Here is a 22,238-nt window from a genome sequence, read left to right on the forward strand (position 1 = left end):
AGGCTTTTTCCTGTTAAAATAAAAGGATCTTACTCTTTAAAGGAACATTATTGGGACTTTGTCTTATCACCGTATCCCCCAGAGTAAGATAAGTCCATACAGTGCTGCTCATAAGTTTATGAAGCCATGATAAAGTTGACTAAAAAGAGGAATTAAAAAAACATCTTTTGGAAATTGATCTTAATGCCTTAATTAAAAAAAAAGAGCAAAAATCCAATCTTTAAGGACACCAATTTTCTTTGTGAATGAATAATGTATCGTGCATAAATAAATGTTCTTCCTTAAAATACAGGGGGCATAAGTCAGTCCACCCCTATGTTAAATTCCCATAGAGGCAGGCAGACCTTTATTTTGAAAGGCCAGTTATTTCATGGATACAGGATACTATGCATCCTGATAAAGTTCCCTTGGTCCCCCCATCATCACATACCCTTCACCATACCCCCCCATCATCACATACCCTTCACCATACCCCCACATCATCACATACCCTTCACCATACCCCCCCATCATCACATACCCTTCACCATACCTCCACATCATCACATACCCTTCACCATACCCCCACATCATCACATACCCTTCACCATACCCCCCCATCATCACATACCCTTCACCATACCTCCACATCATCACATACCCTTCACCATACTCCCACATCATCACATACACTTCACCATACCCCTACATCATCACATCCCTGGATCTGTGCTAAGCTAGGCTAGATGGAGCCAGTTACCTCGAGGATCTGTGCTAAGCTAGGCTAGCAGTGGGAGCACGGAGATGAGAAGGGTATGTATGGACTTATCTAACTCTGGGGGATACAGGGAAGAAGACAATGTCCCAATACGTTGCCGTGTTCCTTTAACTAAAAGGTCTATCTCTGTAGGGATCCATCCCATAATGTTGTCAGACACTTATAATAATCTGAGTCTGTCAGTCCAGCAAAAACAGAACTTTTAGTGGACGCTAACTGAATAAAACTGAAGTTACCGTTTAAAGAGAAGAACACGCTTCGATTACACATGGCCTCTGAGGCTTCACTCTCATCTCATCAATGACATGGCCTCTGAGGCTTCACTCTCATCTCTCATCTCATCAATGACATGGCCTCTGAGGCTTCACTCTCATCTCTCATCTCATCAATGACATGGCCTCTGAGGCTTCACTCTCATCTAATCAATGACATGGCCTCTGAGGCTTCACTCTCATCTCTCATCTCTCATCTCATCAATGACATGGCCTCTGAGGCTTCACTCTCATCTCTCATCTAATCAATGACATGGCCTCTGAGGCTTCACTCTCATCTCTCATCTAATCAATGACATGGCCTCTGAGGCTTCACTCTCATCTCATCAATAATAATCAAACATCTGATCTACTTATTGAGACTCATTTAAAATATGTTTCATGTTGTAAATTGGTAAATTTTTCTCAGTAAAATAAATTTCCAGGACACAGAAACAGAAAAACTTCTGCATTGAAACCGTTCATTATATCATTAACGACTCCCACTGTCTGATCGGCCGAGGGTCAGTCCAGGCATCTGATTGATCGAGGGTCAGTCCAGGCGTCTGATTGGTCAAGGGTCAGGCCAGGCGTCTGATTGGTCAGAGGGCGTTGAGTCCGGTTCCTTCTGCTTCCTTCAGCACTTTTCGAGCCACGCCCTCGTTCAGAGCCACGCCCTCTTCATGCGGGGGGGCGGGGCTTGTTCCAGACCTTCACACAACAGACAGATAATTACTCACATCATGTCTCTACGGTGCTAATAAAGACGTTAGCCGTTAGCTCACCATTTCTGCTCCACGTCTTCGATGGTGTCGGGGAGGGGCATGTTCAGCGTCTCCGGCAGGAAGCAGGCGAAGCCGGCGGCCAACACCGCCGCACCGCCATACACCACGCTGGGCAGAGCAGGGAGTACCTGGGAAATGTAGTAGGGCTGAAACAATTCCTCAAATAACTTGAATAATTCGATTACAAAAAATCCTCGAAGCAAAATTCTTTGCCTCGAAGCTTCGTTAAATCAACATAATTAGGCCGCTACGATCACAGGGCGCTACGAGCACTGGGCGCTACGAGCACAGGGCTCTACGAGCACTGGGCGCTACGAGCACTGGGCGCTACGAGCACTGGGCGCTACGAGCACAGGGCTCTACGAGCACTGGGCGCTACGAGCACTGGGCGCTACGAGCACAGGGCTCTACGAGCACTGGGCGCTACGAGCACTGGGCCCTACGAGCACTGGGCCCTACCAGCACTGGGCGCTACGAGCACAGGGGGATTATAGTTATTGTACATCCACAGTAAAGTTATATTATTATACATTATTATGTATTATAGTAAATATTATTATGTATTATATTATATAGTTATATAGTTACCTCGTCCAGGATGAGGACGGCGGGCGCTGCCATGCTACCGGCTCTCGCCATGGTGGACACGAAGCCCATCCCGGTCTGCCTGAAAACAGACGCACACAGATGCACACACACACACACACACACACACATACGTGCACATCCACGCACACACACACACACACATACACACATGCACACATATAATACATATTTTAAACCAAAAATGTTTTGTTTCCCTTTTGCTTCCAACAATTCTCCACAAATCCATTTCATTATATGTCTTCCCACTTGATGATATCCAACCTGTTCTCTCTCCCAACTTGTCACACACTGACTCTGTGTCAGTGTCTCTCAGCAACAGACACTGACTCTGTGTCAGTGTCTCTCAGCATCAGATACTGGCTCTGTGTCAGTGTCTCTCAGCATCAGATACTGACTCTGTGTCAGTGTCTCTCAGCATCAGATACTGACTCTGTGTCAGTGTCTCTCAGCATCAGATACTGGCTCTGTGTCAGTGGGAACAACGCAGGACATTCTCCCAGGAGACCGGGGTTCATGTCCGTTCTTGTCCCGCGTGTCACTATAACGTACATGTTGTAACCCCCACTATGTTGTCCTAAACCTAACGTACGTACATCCCGACCATAGAGTCAAACTGACGCCATGTGTCCTGACCGAGCGTGTCTAAATATGACGCTAAAGGAGACTTTTTGCGTCAGTAACAAACGCCAAAGATACCTGACCAAGCGTCGCTTTCTGACGTAACAGGAGTGAGAATGTGTCATTGTTAGGTATCAGGATCCGTCTGTATGCTGATGATGCACAGCTTTACGTCACTAATCTACCTCAGAAGAAGAAGAAGAAGAAGAAGACTGCTGTTGTCTCACCTGATGACGGTGGGGTACAGCTCTCCGGTGTACAGGTACACGGTGGTGAAGGAGGCCGAGGTGAAACCTTTACCGAGACACGCCAGCACCGTCCTGATCGTCTGCAAGTCTGGGGGGGGGGGGTTACCGAGAGTCCTCACAGGTACAGAAGTACTAACAAGTGTGTGTCTGTATGTGTGTCTGTCTGTGTGTGTGTGTCTGTATGTGTGTCTGTCTGTGTGTGTGTGTCTGTGTGTGTGTGTGTGTGTGTGTGTGTGTGTGTGTGTGTGTGTGTGTGTGTGTGTGTGTGTGTGTGTGTGTGTGTGTGTGTGTGTGTGTGTGTGTGTGTGTGTGTGTGTGTGTGAGTGTGTGTGTGTGTGTGTGTGTGTGTGTGTTATGGTCTGTTCCTTAAGTGTATTATTATCGCTGTTTTTCCCAAACTGTTGCTTGTTACATGTGTATTATTTATGTGTTACCTGTGTTTAAGTGTTACCTGTGTGTTACCTGTGTGTAAGTGTTACCTGTGTGTTAGTGTTACCTGTGTGTTAGTGTTACCTGATTGTAAGTGTTACCTGTCTCTAAGTGTTGCCTGTGTGTAAGTGTAACCTGTGTGTAAGTGTTACCTGTGTGTAAGTGTTACCTGTCTCTAAGTGTTGCCTGTCTCTAAGTGTAACCTGTGTGTAAGTGTAACCTGTGTGTAAGTGTTACCTGTGGGGACGAAGATGTTGGCAAAGATGATAAGTGCCGACAGGAAGAGACAGGTTGCCTGGGAGACCCTCCTCCCCAGGTAACTGAGCATGGCCAGAGCCAACAGTTTGGCGGGAATATCGACAGCTCCAAAGATGATCTGCATCAGGTAGATACTAACCTGGAACAGACAACAGCCAATAGGAGGACAGGAAGAGTTATACCCAAAGGAACCCAACCTCAACATCATACAGGTCTTAATCTTTAACCTTTGACTCTTCTCACTGTGTTTACTTCAACAAAGTTAAGTGGAACATTTTGGTCGCCTAAAAATGTCTTGTTCAGCGTTCAGCCACCGCTAGCGTTAGCTGCTAATTTTAAGGGACGTCTGCAGGTTTGCTGTTCTGCCCTACATGCAGATGAATGTCTCCAGTACCCGGAGGTCTGTGTTTACCTGCCAGTTAATCTCTATTTGATGACTCACTTCAGAAGGGTTGAAAATATGCAACTTTCCCTCTTTAGCGTTTAGCTTAGCACAGTGCCATACAACCATGAACAACACTGGCTTGGCCGCCCTCATCCTCACCAACTCCACCCTCTCATCCAAATTTCGTCTCTTGGATGAAAAGATGGGGACGGCCAAAATACAAACTACGTCCATTATTTTTACAATCTATGACAGAGATTGGCAACCTTTTTAATACGAAGTGCCATTTTAAAATGTTGTTGTTAATCAGTGTGCCATATCAGCATTAAGCGTGCCATCATCTACCAAGCCCGCTCATTTCAGGTTACTACGACTACTTTCCTTTGCGCCGCATTCTGTGAAAAAGTAAACATGTACTGGCCAATCAGAGGCCACGAAAGGCAGGTCTCGGCGGAATAAGGTTGGGGTAAAAGTCAATCAAACTAATTGTTTTAAAAGGTTGCGCTCCTACCAATGGCTGTAAAACAGGATATCTGGCATGCGGGTTTGGAACATTTCCAGAAAACTCTCCTGCACACTTATTGCTACTGTCCCATTGGTTGATCTACCGCATGCCTAAAAGCTGTTTTCAGTGCTTATGGCAATATGACTCATACCCGGCCTAGGGGACTGTGCGCGGAGGGTCTGATCGCCGAGCACCTCCAAGATTTTGTTAAAATGTGGACGTTGCCGCATAGACCATGTGGCAATGATTGGCTACAAGAGAGAAGAAGCCCGTTCTCTGAGCCACTCTGACCACAGTCGGTACAAAAGACCAGGTGTATTGCGGTGACCATGCGCACCAGCTGCAGCGCCCCGACTGCACTGAACGCAAGACGCATGAAACAGCTTTAAGGTTGCTGACCCCTGATCTATGGTTAGCTCTCATTTAGCATTGATGCTAATCATGTGACTCACCCCAAACTTCTGTAGGTCCATCGCCAAACCGTAGTACGCAAAACTGGTGGAGAACCTGCAGAGGAATACAGGCACTTTTATACCCAAACCAAACTGGGAGACATTTCGTTAACCTGATACTGTCACCTTCCTAAAATAATGGCCGAAGACATTTTTTTAGGTTTTTCAGAAAACACAAAAAACTGAACCAAATACTGAATATATATTTATTAATAATGTTACTCAAAAATGTTATGACAATAGATGACTATTGATATAGTAATAACAATGTCTGTCAATCATGCAACATAAGAGGAATATATGACTTAGGCAAATTTAAACCTTCAACTGTCAACAATCAGTGTGTTTACATGCACAGAAACCTCATCACTTACCAGTTGGGGACGAGCCCTGAATCACGGAAATAACTTCAGTGATAGAGTGATAGATTTTTGTTCTTCTTGAAGTAGCTGCCATTTTTAAAAGCTTGTAAAATTGCCACCAAAAGTCCCACTCTTGACATAGGCCGTTATACTAAATCACATGACCTGTTGAACTAAGGATGGAGGAAGTTTTACCAGAGGTGGCCAGCACCATGAGGAGATGATTTAGGCAAGAAAATCATTTTTGTCAAAAAATGACATAGGCCCTTATTTTAGGAAGATGACGAAATGTAACTGAATCTGAACCGTGAATTGGAATCAAAACTATTCGGTAAATCAATACCCAGCCCTAATTCCCATTTTAGTTTAGTTTTTTATATACCTCATTGCTTATTATATATATATATATTTATTATTATTATTATTATTATTATTATTATTATTATTATTATTATTATTATACCTTCTGTATTTATCTGGACTTATTTCTGTCTTTGTGCTACTGTAACACCTGAATCTCTGAGTGTTACCTGTGTGTGTTACCTGTGTGAATGTTACCTGTTTGAGTGTTACCTGTGTGAGTGTTACCTGTGTGAGTGTTACCTGTGTGTGTTATGGTTTTGGTCTTTTGTCTTGTCATTTTTGTAGCCTGGTTTTCTGTTATGTCTTGTTTCCTTCTGTTTGTGTGATTGTCGGTCTTGTCTTGTTTTATGTTCTGTTTCCTGTTTCATTTTGATAGTCTGTTCTCTGTCTTGTCTTGTCTAGTTTTACCCCCTGTGTTTTCCCCGCTCTTGTGATTTGCCTGATGTTTTCCACCTGCTTCCCAGCCCTTGTGTCACCTGCCTCTTGTTACCTCGTTACCCTCTGTATTTAGTCTTTGTCTTCCCCCTGGCCGGTGTCAGATCATTGTGAGTTTTGTCTCCAGTTTGTTTGTCTTCCCGGTTCGTGTTAGAGTTTCTGTTTTTTCTTGTACTTTATTTTTGGTTTCCCGTTTTTGCCTGCTTGTTCCAGGACTCTTTTGGTTTTTTTGTACTTTTTCTTAGTTACATACATACGTTTCCGCCTCTGCATTTTGGGTCCACATTTTCTCCAGCCATCCGTAACTGTGTGTGTGTGTGTGTGTGTGTGTGTGTGTGTGTGTGTGTGTGTGTGTGTGTTACCTGTGTGTGTGTGTGTGTGTGTGTGTATTACGTGTGTGTTACGTGTGTGTTACCTGTGTGTGTGTGTTACCTGTGTGTGTGTGTTACCTGTGTGAGTGTGTGTTACCTGTGTGAGTGTGTTACCTGTGTGAGTGTGTGTGTGTGTATGTTACGTGTGTGTTAGTGTTACCTGTGTGTGAGTGTGTGTGTGTGTGTATGTGTGTGTGAGTGTTACCTGTGTGAGTGTTACCTGTGTGTTAGTGTTACGTGTGTGTGTGTGTGTGTGTGTGTATGTTACGTGTGTGTGTATGTTACGTGTGTGTGTGTGTATGTTACCTGTGCGTGTGTGTGTGTGTATGTTACCTGTGCGTGTGTGTTACCTGTGTGTATGTTACCTGCGTGTGTTACCTGTGTGTGTGATAACTGTGTAAATGATACCTGTGTGAATGTTACCTGTGTGTGTTACCTGTGTGTGTTACCTGTTATTTCTGTCTTTGTGCTGCTGTAACACCTGAATCTCTCTGAGGAACCTTAAATGTACTTCTTATATACATTTTAGTTATGATACGTTTCATCACACTGATTATACTAATTACTCATCACATATTTAAGAATTGATTATTTAATAGCGGACTATTACACACATCTAAATTCCTTTAATATAATATGAAGTAGGATCTCTGTTGGAATCAGCTCTAGTTTATATATTTCTCTCCAATAGTCCTGTGGATCAATACATCTTCTAACTGGAGAGTTTGTCGTCTGTTAAAACTTCTTGAATCCTAATCCTATCAAACTAAAAGTGATATTTAAATAAATGAGGTACCAGACAACGACGAGACAGATGGAGATGCGTCTCATCCCTCGGGTCCTCAGCAGGTCGTACGCCGTTAATGAAGAACCACTCGACTCAATCTCTTTCCTCATGTGGGAGTTCAGAACCTGAGGGTCACATGGTATACATCTCAGCTTCTGATTGGACAGCATACAGACAGGAAGCAGACAGACAAGAAGCAGACAGACAGACAGGTAGACAGACGGACAGACAGGCAGATAGAGGGACAGTCAGACAGACAGACAGACAGTCAGACAGACAGGCAGACAAACAGGCAGGCAGGCAGACAGACAGTTTACCTCCAGGGTTAACTTGTCAACCATCTCTGGTTTTCCGTTGATTCGAGCGACTCGGTGAAGACTCTTTAACGCCTCCTCAGACCGGCGGTTCAGAACCAACCAGCGAGCCGACTCAGAGTACCACCTGACCAATCAGAGAGCAGAAACATCAGAACCAGCTGACCAATCAGAAAGCAGAAAGATTACACAGCTTTGCTGCATTCATGTGGTGTGGAACACGTGGGAGAAACGAGTTTCTGAAATGTAAAAGTCCCGTGAATGCCTCCTGAAACTAGGGAACAATTTGGAAGCTGACTGCTGACTTAATGTCATGTGTGTAATTAACATGGCGGCTAAACACGATGTTTTATTAACGCTAACAAATTTTTAATTAATCCTCGTATTTTATATCAGTAGGTTGATGTTTCACAGTTCTGTGCCGGCTCCAAAACACTGAAGAAACAACAACGATCCCAGAGGAAAAGCTCTCCGTCTTGCTGTGACTCAGACAATCCTTCACCGTGTGGTGCTAGAGGTGAAGACGGGTAAAAGATACGTTCAGTGGCACATACGCTCCGCTAACGGTCCACTAATGGTCCGCTAACGGTCCGCACACGTGCGGACGTGTTACTAACCTAACCCATGGCACGTGAACACACGGAAGTCAGAAGCTTGACTTCCGTCCTCTGGATCTCGGAGCATCAGAGAAGCACATGAACGTTGTTTAAACGTGTCCACTGACCAGCTGTAGGCAAAGAACAGGAACTGAGGGGCGCAGACGACCACCTGCAGCTTCCTCCAGTCTCTCAGCCAATAGGCAAGCCCCGCCAGGATCATCTGACCAAAGGTGAAGAAGAAGGAGGTGAGCGTGCCCACTAACGTCCTCTCTCTGGTCGGGATCCACTCCACCTCTGCAGACAGACAGGTTGACAGACAGACAGGTTCCACAGAGAATCAATAACAAAGATAGTCTCCATCAACGGAAGAACATTTCCGTGGGAGTTCTGAACCTGCAGGTCACATGGTACACATCTCAGCTTCTGATTGGACAGCATACAGACAGACAGACAGACAGACAGACAGACAGACAGACAGGCAAGACAGAGAGACAGACAGGCAAGACAGGTACTCAGTGAGACTGCATTCAGGATGATGCCAGACACCGCCATCCCACTCAGGAACCTAAAAATGCAGTAGGCGGTGTATGAAGGGGAGAGGGCGGAGCTACAACCCAGAATGCCCAGCTGCAGGTACGACCAAATGAGGATAGACCGCCTCCCAAACCTGAGAGACAGACAGACAGACAGACAGAGAGAGAGACAGACAGACAGAGACTAGTTTAGCTGCACGCTGCTCTGTGTACTTGCACGGGAATTACAAGGAAGAAAGTTTTGGAAGTTTTTAAAGGACATTGAAAATGAACCACAGTTGTAAATGCAGTCCTCCAGGATGTACAGGTAATGCTGACACTTTTCACGTTTCACCGCGAGCTGCCGGTCGTGGAGCTCCGTCAGGTCAGCAGTAGTTGGTGGTCTAGTTACCCCAGAAGAGGTGACTGTGTGCTGGATATACAGCACCGTCAGCTTATTGCGTCTTTGCTCCTCAGCTTCGCTCATTGTAAACCAACCAATCAGCGCATACCAGATAAGGGAGAAAACCTCTCGTTTCCTTCTAGGGTTATTCCACAGGGTTGCATTAGGATGCATAGAACAGCACCTGGGCCATTTTCAGCACAACCAATGTTACATACCCTATTAGGAGACCTTAAGGAACAGTGTGAAATACCCTATATCATCATTATCACTATCACCCATTTAAACACATGGATAATCATGGGTTTTATTAATTTACTCTGTCCTCTTCTAGAACATCAACATGCTCATACACACGTCGCTCCACTTCGTGGTTAAATGTCTCACCTGTCTGAAAGGCCGTCGTGGGTAAATGTCTCACCTGTCTGAAAGGCCGTCGTGGGTAAATGTCTCACCTGTCTGAAAGAACGTCGTGGGTAAATGTCTCACCTGTCTGAAAGGCCGTCGTGGGTAAATGTCTCACCTGTCTGAAAGGCCGTCGTGGGTAAATGTCTCACCTGTCTGAAAGGCTGTCGTGGGTAAATGTCTCACCTGTCTGAAAGAATGTCGTGGGTAAATGTCTCACCTGTCTGAAAGAACGTCGTGGGTAAATGTCTCACCTGTCTGAAAGAACGTCGTGGGTAAATGTCTCACCTGTCTGAAAGGCCGTCGTGGGTAAATGTCTCACCTGTCTGAAAGGCCACCGTAGATGATGGCGCCGGTTAAAACTCCGCCCATATAGATGCTCTGAATCATCTGTTTCAGAGGACGCAGAGAACACACCAGCTCCCACTGAGAGACAGACAGGGAGAGAGACAGGTTCAGACAGACAGGTTCAGAGAGACAGACAGGGAGAGAGACAGGTTCAGACAGGGAGAGAGACAGGTTCAGAGAGACAGGTTCAGACAGAGGTTCAGAGAGACAGACAGGGAGAGGGACAGGTTCAGAGAGACAGACAGGGAGAGAGACAGGTTCAGAGAGACAGACAGGGAGAGAGACAGGTTCAGAGAGACAGACAACAGACAGGGAGAGACAGGTTCAGAGAGACAGACAACAGAGAGAGAGACAGACAGAGAGAGAGAGAGACAGTCAGAGAGAGAGACAGACAGGGAGAGAGAGAGAGAGAGAGAGAGACAGACAGGTTCAGAGAGACAGACAACAGACAGGGAGAGAGACAGACAGAGAGAGAGAAAGAGACAGGGAGAGAGACAGAGAGATAGACAGAGAGACAGAGAGAGAGACAGACAGAGAGAGAGAGACAGACAGGGAGAAAGACAGACAGGATTGCAGGTTAGTTGTGGTTACCTCTGAGACGGTGGTGGCGAGGAACTCGGAGCTCTCAAACGTCCATCCGTCCAAACATCCCTCCGTCTGCAGCTCGCTAACGTTAGCTGAGCCGTTAGCAGCTAGCAGCTGCCACTGAGGCTCCACATACCTGAACAACAACCAACCAAACAGGAAGTGACTCACAGGGAGTTTAATCATCAACGCAATGCAATGCAGAGAGGAAAGAACCGTCTACCTCCTGCAGCGGTCCAGTCTAGTTCCTGAAGAGTCCAGAGGGATGAAGGCTTTCAGGAACTGCTTCTCATCCACCTGCAACAACCAATCAGATTCATCCATCATACAGACCAATCAGATTCATCCATCATACAGACCAATCAGATTCATCCATCTTACAGACCAATTAGATTCATCCATCATACAGACCAATCAGGTTTCAGCATATTTGATAGAGAAACTGGAGACAGAGTTAAACTGATGGAGGACAGAGACTGCTGCTGTTAGAGACAGTCTGTAAACCTGTTTTTTACATTACGGACGTAAACTGATGACCTGGTAGACAGACAGGTTACCTGGTAGAGAGACAGGTTACCTGGTAGAGAGACAGGTGACCTGGTAGACAGACAGGTGACCTGGTAGAGAGACAGGTTACCTGGTAGAGAAACATGTTACCTGGTAGACAGCTAGGTGACCTGGTAGACAGACAGGTTACCTGGTAGAGAGACAGGTTACCTGGTAGGGAGACATGTTACCTGGTAGACAGCTAGGTGACCTGGTAGACAGACAGGTTACCTGGTAGAGAGACAGGTGACCTGGTAGACAGACAGGTTACCTGGTAGACAGACAGGTTACCTCGTAGAGAGACAGGTTACCTCGTAGAGAGACAGGTGACCTGGTAGACAGACAGGTGACCTGGTAGACAGACAGGTGACCTGGTAGACAGACAGGTTACCTGGTAGACAGACAGGTTGTGGAGGCTGTGATTGGCCAGCAGGCTGTAGAGGCTGTGATTGGTCGGCAGGCGGCAGTGGTGGGCGGGGATTCCTGAGACAAAGTTGTTGAGCAGGTTCTGACTCGCCATCAACAGACCTGGTAAACTGATCAGAGTCACGTGAAGCCACTGGTACCTGCCGAACCCGCCCACCTGGAGGGGGACACATGCATCAGACACCTGCTCAGGGGGGGGGACGACACATGCATCAGACCCGCCCAACTGGGGGAGGGGACACATGCATCAGACCCCGCCCACCTTGGGGGGGACACATGCATCAGACCCCGCCCACCTGGTGGGAGGGGACACATGCATCAGACCCCGCCCACCTTGGGGGGGACACATGCATCAGACCCCGCCCACCTGGGGGGCGTTACAGCTCCACTACGTTTTGGTTTTCAAAGGGGTGATAGAATGATTATATAGGGTATTTCCAACAGGTTCTCCCACTCATCTCGTAAAATATGGACGCTTGGTCAGGTGCCTTTGTCATTGTTATTGACGCTAAAAGTCTCCTTTAGCGCTATAAGTAAACACGCTTGGTCGGGACTATTGCCGTCCCTTTAGCGCTATAAGTAAACACGCTTGGTCGGGACTATTGCCGTCCCTTTAGCGCTATAAGTAAACACGCTTGGTCGGGACTATTGCCGTCCCTTTAGCGCTATAAGTAAACAAGCTTGGTCGGGACTATTGCCGTCCCTTTAGAGCTTTAAGTAAACGAGCTTGGTCGGGACTATTGCCATCCCTTTAGAGCTTTAAGTAAACGTGCTTGGTCGGGACTATTGCCGTCCCTTTAGCGTTATAAGTAAACGTGCTTGGTCGGGACTATTGCCGTCCCTTTAGAGCTTTAAGTAAACGAGCTTGGTCGGGACTATTGCCATCCCTTTAGCGTTATAAGTAAACACGCTTGGTCGGGACTATTGCCGTCCCTTTAGCGCTATAAGTAAACAAGCTTGGTCAGGACTATTGCCGTCCCTTTAGCGCTATAAGTAAACAAGCTTGGTCGGGACTATTGCCGTCCCTTCAGCGCTTTAAGTAAATACGCTTGGTCAGGACTATTGCCGTCCCTTTAGCGCTATAAGTAAACAAGCTTGGTCGGGACTATTGTCGTCCCTTTAGAGCTATAAGTAAACACACTTGGTCGGGACTATTGCCGTCCCTTTAGCGCTATAAGTAAACAAGCTTGGTTGGGACTATTGCCGTCCCTTTAGCGCTTTAAGTAAATGCACTTGGTCAGGACTATTGCCGTCCCTTTAGCGCTATAAGTAAGCGTGCTTGGTCAGGACTATTGCCGTCCCTTTCTGTCACAGCTTCTTAGTTGAACAGTTCACCCTTGTTCTATGAGCCTTTCAGGAGGTTTCCTTGGTCTGGTAGACCTTCTCAGCGTCTCAGTCATTGGGAAAGGTGAAGGAGGCTCAAATAGGTGAACATCTGGTGTACCACCCTCTTGTTGTTCAGATCCAGTCTCCTCGGCTGGCGTTCCATGCCCTGAGCCTTTAACAGACTCCTCCTGTTTCTCCTTAACACTTGTCCATTCTCCGTCTCAACAACAAATTACCTGGGTCCTACTTCACTGAGAACTGTTGCCTTCCTGTCCCAGCAGTCAGGGCCCTCAATCTTCACAACATCCCTTTCCTGAAGAGGTTCCAGATGCCTTGCCGTTTTGTCATTGTTCATTTTCTGTCTGTGCTTGAGTCTCATCCTTGTGTCAGTCAGCTTGTTGTTGTGTCTATTATCATTGTTTTGTGGAATTTGTGGAAGTGTGGTGCACAGCGTGCGACGCATGAGCAGCTCAGCAGGGGATGCACCACACTCCAGAGTTGAAGCCCTGTAGCTTAGCAAAGCCAGGTAAGGATCAGTCTTACTGTCTCTTGCTTTTTTCAACAATTTGTACCCCTTTTTCAGCCTGTCCATTGGCTTGTGGATACAAGGGACTAGAGGTGATATGTTGAAATCCATATTGCATTGCAAAGTCTCTAAATTCACCACAATCATACTGTGGACCATTATCACTGACGACACATTGTGGAATTCCATGTCTGCCAAAAAAACCTTTCATGTGTGTGATGACAGACTGTGCCGATGTACTGGAAAGCTATGCCATTTCCGGATAGTTAGAATAGTAGTCATTCACCAGAAGATAGTCTTTGCCATGCAGATGAAACAAATCCGTGCCTACCTTTTGCCATGGTGCAGCGGGTAGGTCTGCTATCAGCATCGGCTCCTTTGCTTGTTTGTAGTGATGTTTGAGACATGTTTCACATTTCTGTATCATCTCCTCATTATCCTTGTTGATGCCAGGCCAGTAAACTGCCTCTCTTGCTCTCCTCTTACATTTCTTCACGCCTAGATGTCCCTCGTGGATACGCCGAAGCATATCCTGGCGCATGGATTGTGGGATGACAATCCTGTTTTGTCTCAGCATCAGCCCATTAGCCATTAGCACGCACCGAGTAGAACCCCGGACAGACTCCTTTTGACCAGCCATTTTGGATGTGGTGGGACACTTTCTGCAGCAGAGGGTCTTTTGCCGTCTCCTGCACGATTTGCTGCAACACGACATCCGACGTTGGGAGTGAAGCAGTCACCATGTTTATGTGTGTTTCAGCATCCTCAGTTGTAGGGCTGACCAACATGTCACTGCTAGGTGCTGGTGCCCGTGATAAAGCATCTGCCAGCACAATGTATTTTCTCGGTGTGTAAATCAGCTCAAAGTCATAGCGCTGCAACACCATCATCATGCGCTGAATTCTGGGTGACATGTCATTGAGGTTCTTTTTTCTGATTGATATGAGCCGTATATCTGCCGTAAAGTTTGGCAATCCATACACATAACTGTGAAACTTTCCACAGCCACTAGACCCAAAGTCTCTTTTTCTATCTGAGCATAGCGTTGCTCGGTCTCTGTCATTGATCTAGACACATATGCTACAGGTTGCCATTAGTCTCCGTTCATTTGGAGCAGCACAGCTCCCAAGCCATCTTTTGAGGCGTCGGTGGAGAGTTTTATTGGTTTTGACGGGTCAAAGAATGTGAGGACTGGCTCCGTAGTTACAGTGTCCTTCAATTGTTTCCACTCTTTCTCATGTCGAGCAGTCCACTTAAACACTGTGTTGTGCTGTAGCAATTCCCTGAGACATGCTGTCTTGGAGGTAAGATTAGGAATGAATTTTCCCAGGAAGTTGATCATTCCCATGGCTCTCAAGACACCTTTTTTGTCAGTGGGGGCAGGCATGTCCAATATGGCTTGCACTTTTGACTGATCAGGTTCCACCCCTTCACTCGTGACCTTGTCTCCCAAGAAGGTCATCTCTATAACGCCAAAGAGGCACCTGTCTCTATTCAGTTTAAGTCCATTCTTTTTGACTCTTTGTAAGAGTTTCTCCAGTCTTTCATCGTGTTTTTTATTTCCCCAGACAAGAAGGTCATCTATATAGACTCTGGTGCCTTCCAGACCCTCTATTATGGATTCCATAGCTCTGTGGAAGATCTCTGGTGCTGATTTAATGCCAAACGGAAGCCTCAAGAAACAGTAATGCCCAAATGGTGTGTTAAAGGTAGTGTACTTGCTGCTTTCTGGGTCCAGCCTCAGCTGCAAAACCCATGTGAAGCATCTAGTTTGCTAAAAAACTTAGCACCAGCCATTTCCCTCATCTCTTCTCATTTTGGGATCTGGTAATACTCTCTTTTAATATTTTCATTTAGATCTTTGGGATCAAGGCAGACTCTTAAAGCACCTGTGATCTTTTTCTTGACACATGTGATGGAGTTTACCCAATCTGTGGGCTCTTCCACTCGCTCAATGACATCCATTTGAGTCATTCTTTCAAGTTCTTTTTTCAAGCCAGCCCTGAGTGGTGCAGGCATTCTCCTTGGGGCATGCACTACAGGCACAGCATCATCCTTGAGCTGTATTTTGTAAGTGTAAGGTAATGTCTCTTGTCCTTTGAAGACCGAAGGGAATTTATTGACAATGTTTGAAATTCCCTCACACTGTTGGTGTTCCAGTCGTTTTCCTTGTTTGACCACTTTCATGCTGTCAGTGTTTATCTGATAGATCCTCTTTACTAGTCCTAGGTCCTCAGATGCTTTGTCTCCTAAGAGTGACTCGTGTCCATCAGGGACAATGATGAACAACATGTTATGCCATTTGCCTTTCGCAGTCACTTTAAGTCTGCATGCACCTAACCTTCTGTTCGTATTGGCTGATTATTATAAGCCTTCAGAGGTGTGACTTTCTCTGTGAATCTTTTAGGCCTTTCAGTCAGTGTGTTGAAATCCTTCCCACTGATCAAGTTAGCTTTGGCCCCTGTGTCAATTTTAAATGTTACAATTGTCCCATTTATCATCTGTAACTGTACTTACAGTTTGACCTGTATTGTTTATTCCTGAGGACTGAGAAGTGACATCTTCAACATGTGTCACCATTTTAATGAAAAATGTGTCACTCAAATCATCGCTGTGTTCTGTGTCTTCCTGTACTGTGTGAACACCCTGTCTTTTTGTTTTCGAGAGACACATTCTTGCATAATGATATTATCCTTTACATTTTGCACATATTTTTCCATAGGCAGGACATTGTCTTGGTCTGTGTTTCTCACCACATCTTTTGCAAGTGAACATTTCTTTTTCACTGGGTTTAACCCTGTTATGATTGTCTTTAAATTTGCTCCGTGGCTTTCCTTTCGTTGCCACGGCGTTCACTGCTACGTCTTCTCGCGCTGCACCATGAGCAGGCTCTCTGAAAGTCAGTACATGTTGTCGTGCTAGCTCACTGGCTTGACATATTTTTATAGCACTGTCCAACGTGAGTTCTGTCTCTCTAAATAATTTCTCCCGGAGCTTCTTCTCATTAGTTCCAAACATTATTTGGTCTGTTATCATGGAGTCTCTGAGAACACCAAAATTACAGGACTGAGCTTTAATCTTGAGGTCGGTAAAAAAAGTATCAAAAGACTCACCCTGGTGCTGTAGGCGTGAGCGAAAGACGTACCTCTCGTACGTTTCATTTTTCTTTGATAGACAGTGCTCGTCAAATTTCTTCAAGACATCAAACTTGTTTTTGTCCTCAGGTTGAGCATACACAAAAGTGTTGAAGACCTCTATTGCTTCTGTGCCGGCGACGGTGAGCAGCAATAGCTATTTTTCTTTCATCTGCCCGTCGATCAACCGCAATATACAGTAGAAACTGCTGTTTGAAAGCCCTCCAACTTGCATCTACGTTTCCAGTCAGCTTCAGCGGACTTGGCGGTTTCATTGCATCCATCATGTTGTGTGGCTTCTTATTCTTGACCCCGCTCCTGGTACCATGTAATGTTCTTATTCATCTATTTGAATAAAACATCAAGAATCGAACTTGTGTTAGCTTCAGCTAACAGTTTTTAATAATGGCTCCTCTCCTTGGATATTCACTCTCTGTTCAAACATACAGTCAATCCAGCACCTGCTGATGTTAGAGCGCCCCCTATTGGTAGCTCCTTTGTTAGCACTTATCGTTACAGTCGGGACTATTGCCGTTCCTTTTGACGCAGTTATGTTAAGGAAAAGGTCGTGAGGGGGCGTACGGTTCTGTGACACGCAGGAGGAAAGTAAAAAGCGACTATAGCAAGCGTGACAAGCGGGACATGAACCCCACTCTCCTGGGTGAAAGTCCTGTGTTTGACCCATCCATCCCCCCAACCAACCTCCTTACACGGATATTCTCCCTTACATACTACTCTCTAAATCCTCTCTAACTGCTGCTCTCCCCGGTGTGTTACACAAACTTTAACTTTAAAAACCTTTTTCGTCGCATCAGACGCTGACAGCCACTGTCCAAATGTCCTTATTTTTATGAGTTCGGAATGAGAACGGGTTGGTATTTCACCCTGTTCCTTAAGGTCTCCTAATAGGAGAGAATGTAACATTGGTTGGGCTGAAAATGTCCCAGGTGCTGTTCTTTTGGCCCTTATGCATCCCTGTGGAATGTCTTGGAACGAGAGCTTTTCTTCCAAATATGGTATGCTCATGAATATTTAGATGAGCTGCGCGCTGATTGGTTGAGCGAACCACATACACATATAGTGGAGATGAGACAGCAGGTCTCATATTTCAGACACAGCAACGTTATACATTGTTTGTCTGCTATTTCGTTATTAAATTCACTTCTGAGACTTTTTTATGCAAGAAATCAACTATATAAAGCTTAAATATGGGCCGTTTTACGAAAATGAATGGCTAATTGCAAATTTGGTAAGATGTTTTTGACTTCAGGAGCTCCACACAGTCTGACGAGACAGCGGCAGCCTGCTTGGCTCCATACCCAGACAAAGTCACCGTTTCTGGGTTACTGGACGACCAGGGCTTGGGGCTCCGTGGAGCTGGCCGGCTGCCGGCATAGCTATCGTATAGTTACAGTTTGAATGTCATCATGGCATGTATATCACAGCTACCCTAAGGTCTTAACAAATCTAACACCTTTGTCCGATTTCAATTTAAGGCATTTTTGTGAATTTGAGGGGTCTCCTCAGGAGGAGCTGCTAGCTAGGCTATGTGCCATTACCCATTCAATCCTATGGGTAATGCTCGCTACTAGATAGCTACACTTTCGGCATAACTAGAGTATATTTACAGTTTGATTTTGTCATGGCATGTATATTACAGCTACCCCAAGGTCTTACAAAGGTTAACTAACACTTTTGTCCGATTTCAATATAATGCATTTTTGTAAATTTCAGAGGTCTTGTTAGGAGGAGGCAAGCTAGCTAGCTAGCTCTCATTGATGGAGCTTCATCCAGCTCACTCGCGGACAATCGTTTGTTTAAATAACTCAACAGACATATCCGTTATAAGATTAACTGGAACCTGTGGTAAGAAATTGTGGGCGTAACAATCTCACTGACAGCGCTCTCACTCACACACACCGGCCATTTAGCAAGAAGAGCTGCAGGCCTGGAGCTCTGTCAGGGCAGCAGCGTTTGGTAGTCCAGTAACCCAGGAACGGTGACTTTGCGCGCAAAATGAGAGGGGGAAACACCAGAGCAGGGGGAATGAGAGGGGGAAACACCAGAGCAGGAGCAGGGGGAATGAGAGGGGGGAACACCAGAGCAGGGGGAATGAGAGGGGGAAACACCAGAGCAGGAGCAGGGGGAATGAGAGGGGGAAACACCAGAGCAGGGGGAATGAGAGGGGGAAACTCCAGAGCAGGGGGGATGAGAGGGGTAAACACCAGAGCAGGAGCAGGGGGAATGAGAGGGGGAAACACCAGAGCAGGGGGAATGAGAGGGAAAACACCAGAGCAGGAGCAGGGGGAATGAGAGGGGAAACACCAGAGCAGGGGGAATGAGAGTGGAAACACCAGAGCAGGGGGAATGAGAGTGGAAACACCAGAGCAGGGGGAATGAGAGGGGAAACTCCAGAGCAGGGGGAATGAGAGGGGGAAACATAGCAGAAGGTATTCCTTTTTTAAACCAAAACGTAGCGGTGGAGAAGAAAGACGACATTTTGTGATCCAGTATTACATTTTAAATAAAACATCATTAATAACTCCTGGTCTACCTGAACAGAGTAATCAGAGTACAAGAGAGTAATCAGAGTATATGAGACAGTAATCAGAGTACATGAGAGTAATCAGAGTATATGAGACAGTAATCAAAGTACATGAGAGTAATCAGAGTATATGAGACAGTAATCAAAGTACATGAGAGTAATCAGAGTATATGAGACAGTAATCAAAGTAGTTGAGAAAAGTAATCAGAGTAGTTGAGAGACTTATCATGTACTCTGATTACATTACTCAACTACTCTGATTACGCTTTCATGTACTCTGATTATTGTCTCATGTACTCTGATAACTCTGTAATGTACTCTGATTACTGAGAGAGTAATCAGTAGTTGAGTAAAGTAATCAGAGTAGCTGAGAGTAATCAGAGTAGTAAAGTAATCAGAGTAGCTGAGAGTAATCAAAGTAGTTGAGTAAAGTAATCAGAGTAGCTGAGAGAGTAATCAGAGTAGTAAAGTAATCAGAGTAGCTGAGAGTAATCAAAGTAGTAAAGTAATCAGAGTAGCTGAGAGAGTAATCAGTAGTTGAGTAAAGTAATCAGAGTAGCTGAGAGTAATCCGAGTAGCTGAGAGAGTAATCAGTAGTTGAGTAAAGTAATCAGAATAGCTGAGAGTAATCAGAGTAGCTGAGAGTAATCAGAGTAGCTGAGAGAGTAATCAGAGTAGCTGAGAGTAATCAGAGTAGCTGAGAGTAATCAGTAGTTGAGTAAAGTAATCAGAGTAGCTGAGAGTAATCCGAGTAGCTGAGAGTAATCCGAGTAGCTGAGAGAGTAATCAGAGTAGCTGAGTAATCAGAGTAGCTGAGAGAGTAATCAGAGTAGCTGAGTAATCAGAGTAGCTGAGAGTAATCAGAGTAGCTGAGAGTAATCAGAGTAGCTGAGAGTAATCAGAGTAGCTGAGAGAGTAATCAGAGTAGCTGAGAGTAATCAGAGTAGCTGAGTCACGTGTCTCACCTCCTCCAGCAGGTCAGCGAAGCCCATCGTCTCTCTTCAGTCTGATTAGTGTTTATGATTTAATGTTTTTGTTTTAAAACTATTAACATATATTTCCTTAATAGTCTTTGTTGTTAGCTCCTCCTCCGATGAGACGGTCCATCAACGGGTGATCAGTTATTAATAATAATAATTTCCGTCAGAAAGAACCTGAGAACAAAACAAATTATTAAAAAGAAATTATTAAAAATAATTACATTAGAATGACTGAACATCGACTCAATCCAGAAACTCTAAACGGTACCACTTTATAATAACCATCATTAATAGATGGTAAAATGATAGTTAATCTTTAGTTAACTGTCATTTAACTGTTAACAAACAATTACATTATAATAAATAATGTTTACTAATTATTAGTAGTGCTGTAAATTAACAGTTTATTGTAACACACATTATATCCCTCATTTACTATATTAGGTATCGGTTAATGATTAATAAATGTTTGTAAACCTTTAAGAAACCATTTTTAAATCATTACATCGATAGATGACCAGATATTCCTGACACGTTGTTGAGGGTTACTAGTTGGTTGGTAAACCGTCTATAAACAGTTTATATATATATATATATATATATAAAATAATTATAATTATATATATATATAATTATTTTATATATATATATAAAATAATTATAATTATATATATATATAATTATATATATATATATATATAATTATATATATATATATAATAATTATAATTTTTATATATATATATAAAATAATTATAATTATATATATATATAATTATTTTATATATATATATAAAATAATTATATATATAAAATAATTATAAATATATATATAAAATAATTATATATTATATATATAATTATATTTATATATATATATATATAAATCTATATATATAAAATAATTATATATATATATATAAAATAATTATAATATATATATATATATATTTATATATATAAAATAATTATAATTATATATATATATATATATATATATACTATATATATATATATATATATATATATATATATATATATATATATATATATATATATATATATATATACTTAGCACAAAAAGTAAGGAAATTTGTGTTTGGTAGATTGTTTCTCTGTGGTAACAATGCTTTTTGGCAATAAGTCTTATACCGTTGGAAAGCCTGTTTAGTTCCCTTCAGATGCTGCCCCATCTGTAAGGAACAGGCATTTGTGGGACGAGCAGCAGAGCTGAGTATGTGGGTTGCGCCCATGAAAAATTAGCCAAATCGTCTCTGTCAATGCCAAACAGCTTTTCTTTGCTGTTGCTATTGACTCTTGTTTTGAGCTTCTGGTACCCCAGGTGCTGACAGTCAGGTGCCTGATTCTGCAACCAGTGTCAATCCCATATCTCCACAGTCTGGGACCGAACTCTATCCTCCAAGATGACAACGCTCGCCCCCACAGGGCGGGGTTTATCAGAGACTACCTCCAGAATGGGGGAGTGGAGAGGATGGGACGGCCTGCCAGCAGTCTTGACCTCAACCCCGTTCAACACTTGTGGGATCAGCTTGGGCGTGCTGTTGGTGCCAGAGTGACCAACACGACCACGTTGGCTGACTTGCGACAAATGCTGGTTGAAGAATGGGATGCCGTCCCACAGCAGTGTGACCAGGCTGGTGACCAGCATGAGGAGGAGGTGCCAGGCTGTGGCTGTGTATGGTTACATATGTGTATGTGTATATATATATATATATATATATATATATATACACTATATAATTATTTTATATATTGCAACTTTATAATAACCATCCAGCCACTGTTTACAGACAGTACAAACCAACTAGTAACCACTGACAAAGTATTAACTATCTATCTAAATAATGTTTATAGATGGTTTACAAAGTATTTATTAGCTATTTCACAAAGTATTATAGTCATCTGTTGCAACTTTATAATAACCATCCAGAAACTGTTCATAGACGGTTTACC

At 44.1% G+C, this 22,238-nt stretch overlaps 1 protein-coding gene across 1 annotated transcript; it reads right to left on the bottom strand.

Moving 5' to 3' along the window:
- Positions 1–1,610: 1,610 nt before the first annotated feature.
- Positions 1,611–20,276, bottom strand: oatx (organic anion transporter X). The gene is made up of 15 exons (XM_078244535.1): positions 20,250–20,276; positions 11,719–11,910; positions 11,005–11,078; positions 10,788–10,917; positions 10,171–10,274; positions 9,041–9,195; positions 8,654–8,822; positions 7,933–8,056; positions 7,625–7,740; positions 5,298–5,352; positions 3,935–4,094; positions 3,248–3,356; positions 2,382–2,460; positions 1,794–1,921; positions 1,611–1,719 (listed from the first exon to the last, which is right to left on the bottom strand). Exons 1-15 carry the CDS (start codon positions 20,274–20,276, stop codon positions 1,611–1,613), a joined length of 1,731 nt encoding a protein of 576 aa, XP_078100661.1.
- Positions 20,277–22,238: the final 1,962 nt, after the last annotated feature.

This window comes from Sander vitreus, unplaced genomic scaffold (assembly GCF_031162955.1).
Source record: "Sander vitreus isolate 19-12246 unplaced genomic scaffold, sanVit1 ctg255_0, whole genome shotgun sequence".
Lineage (NCBI taxonomy): Eukaryota > Metazoa > Chordata > Actinopteri > Perciformes > Percidae > Sander > Sander vitreus.

Excerpts from the sequence above, each read along its gene's own strand:
- oatx (XM_078244535.1), bottom strand. The coding sequence starts at position 20,276 with ATGGGCTTCGCTGACCTGCTGGAGGAG. Across the intron at positions 10,918-11,004 it reads AGACTGGACCGCTGCAGGAG|GTATGTGGAGCCTCAGTGGC; the intron begins GTAGACGGTTCT and ends GTTGTTGTTCAG. Across the intron at positions 1,922-2,381 it reads CCGTCCTCATCCTGGACGAG|GTACTCCCTGCTCTGCCCAG; the intron begins GTAACTATATAA and ends TACATTTCCCAG.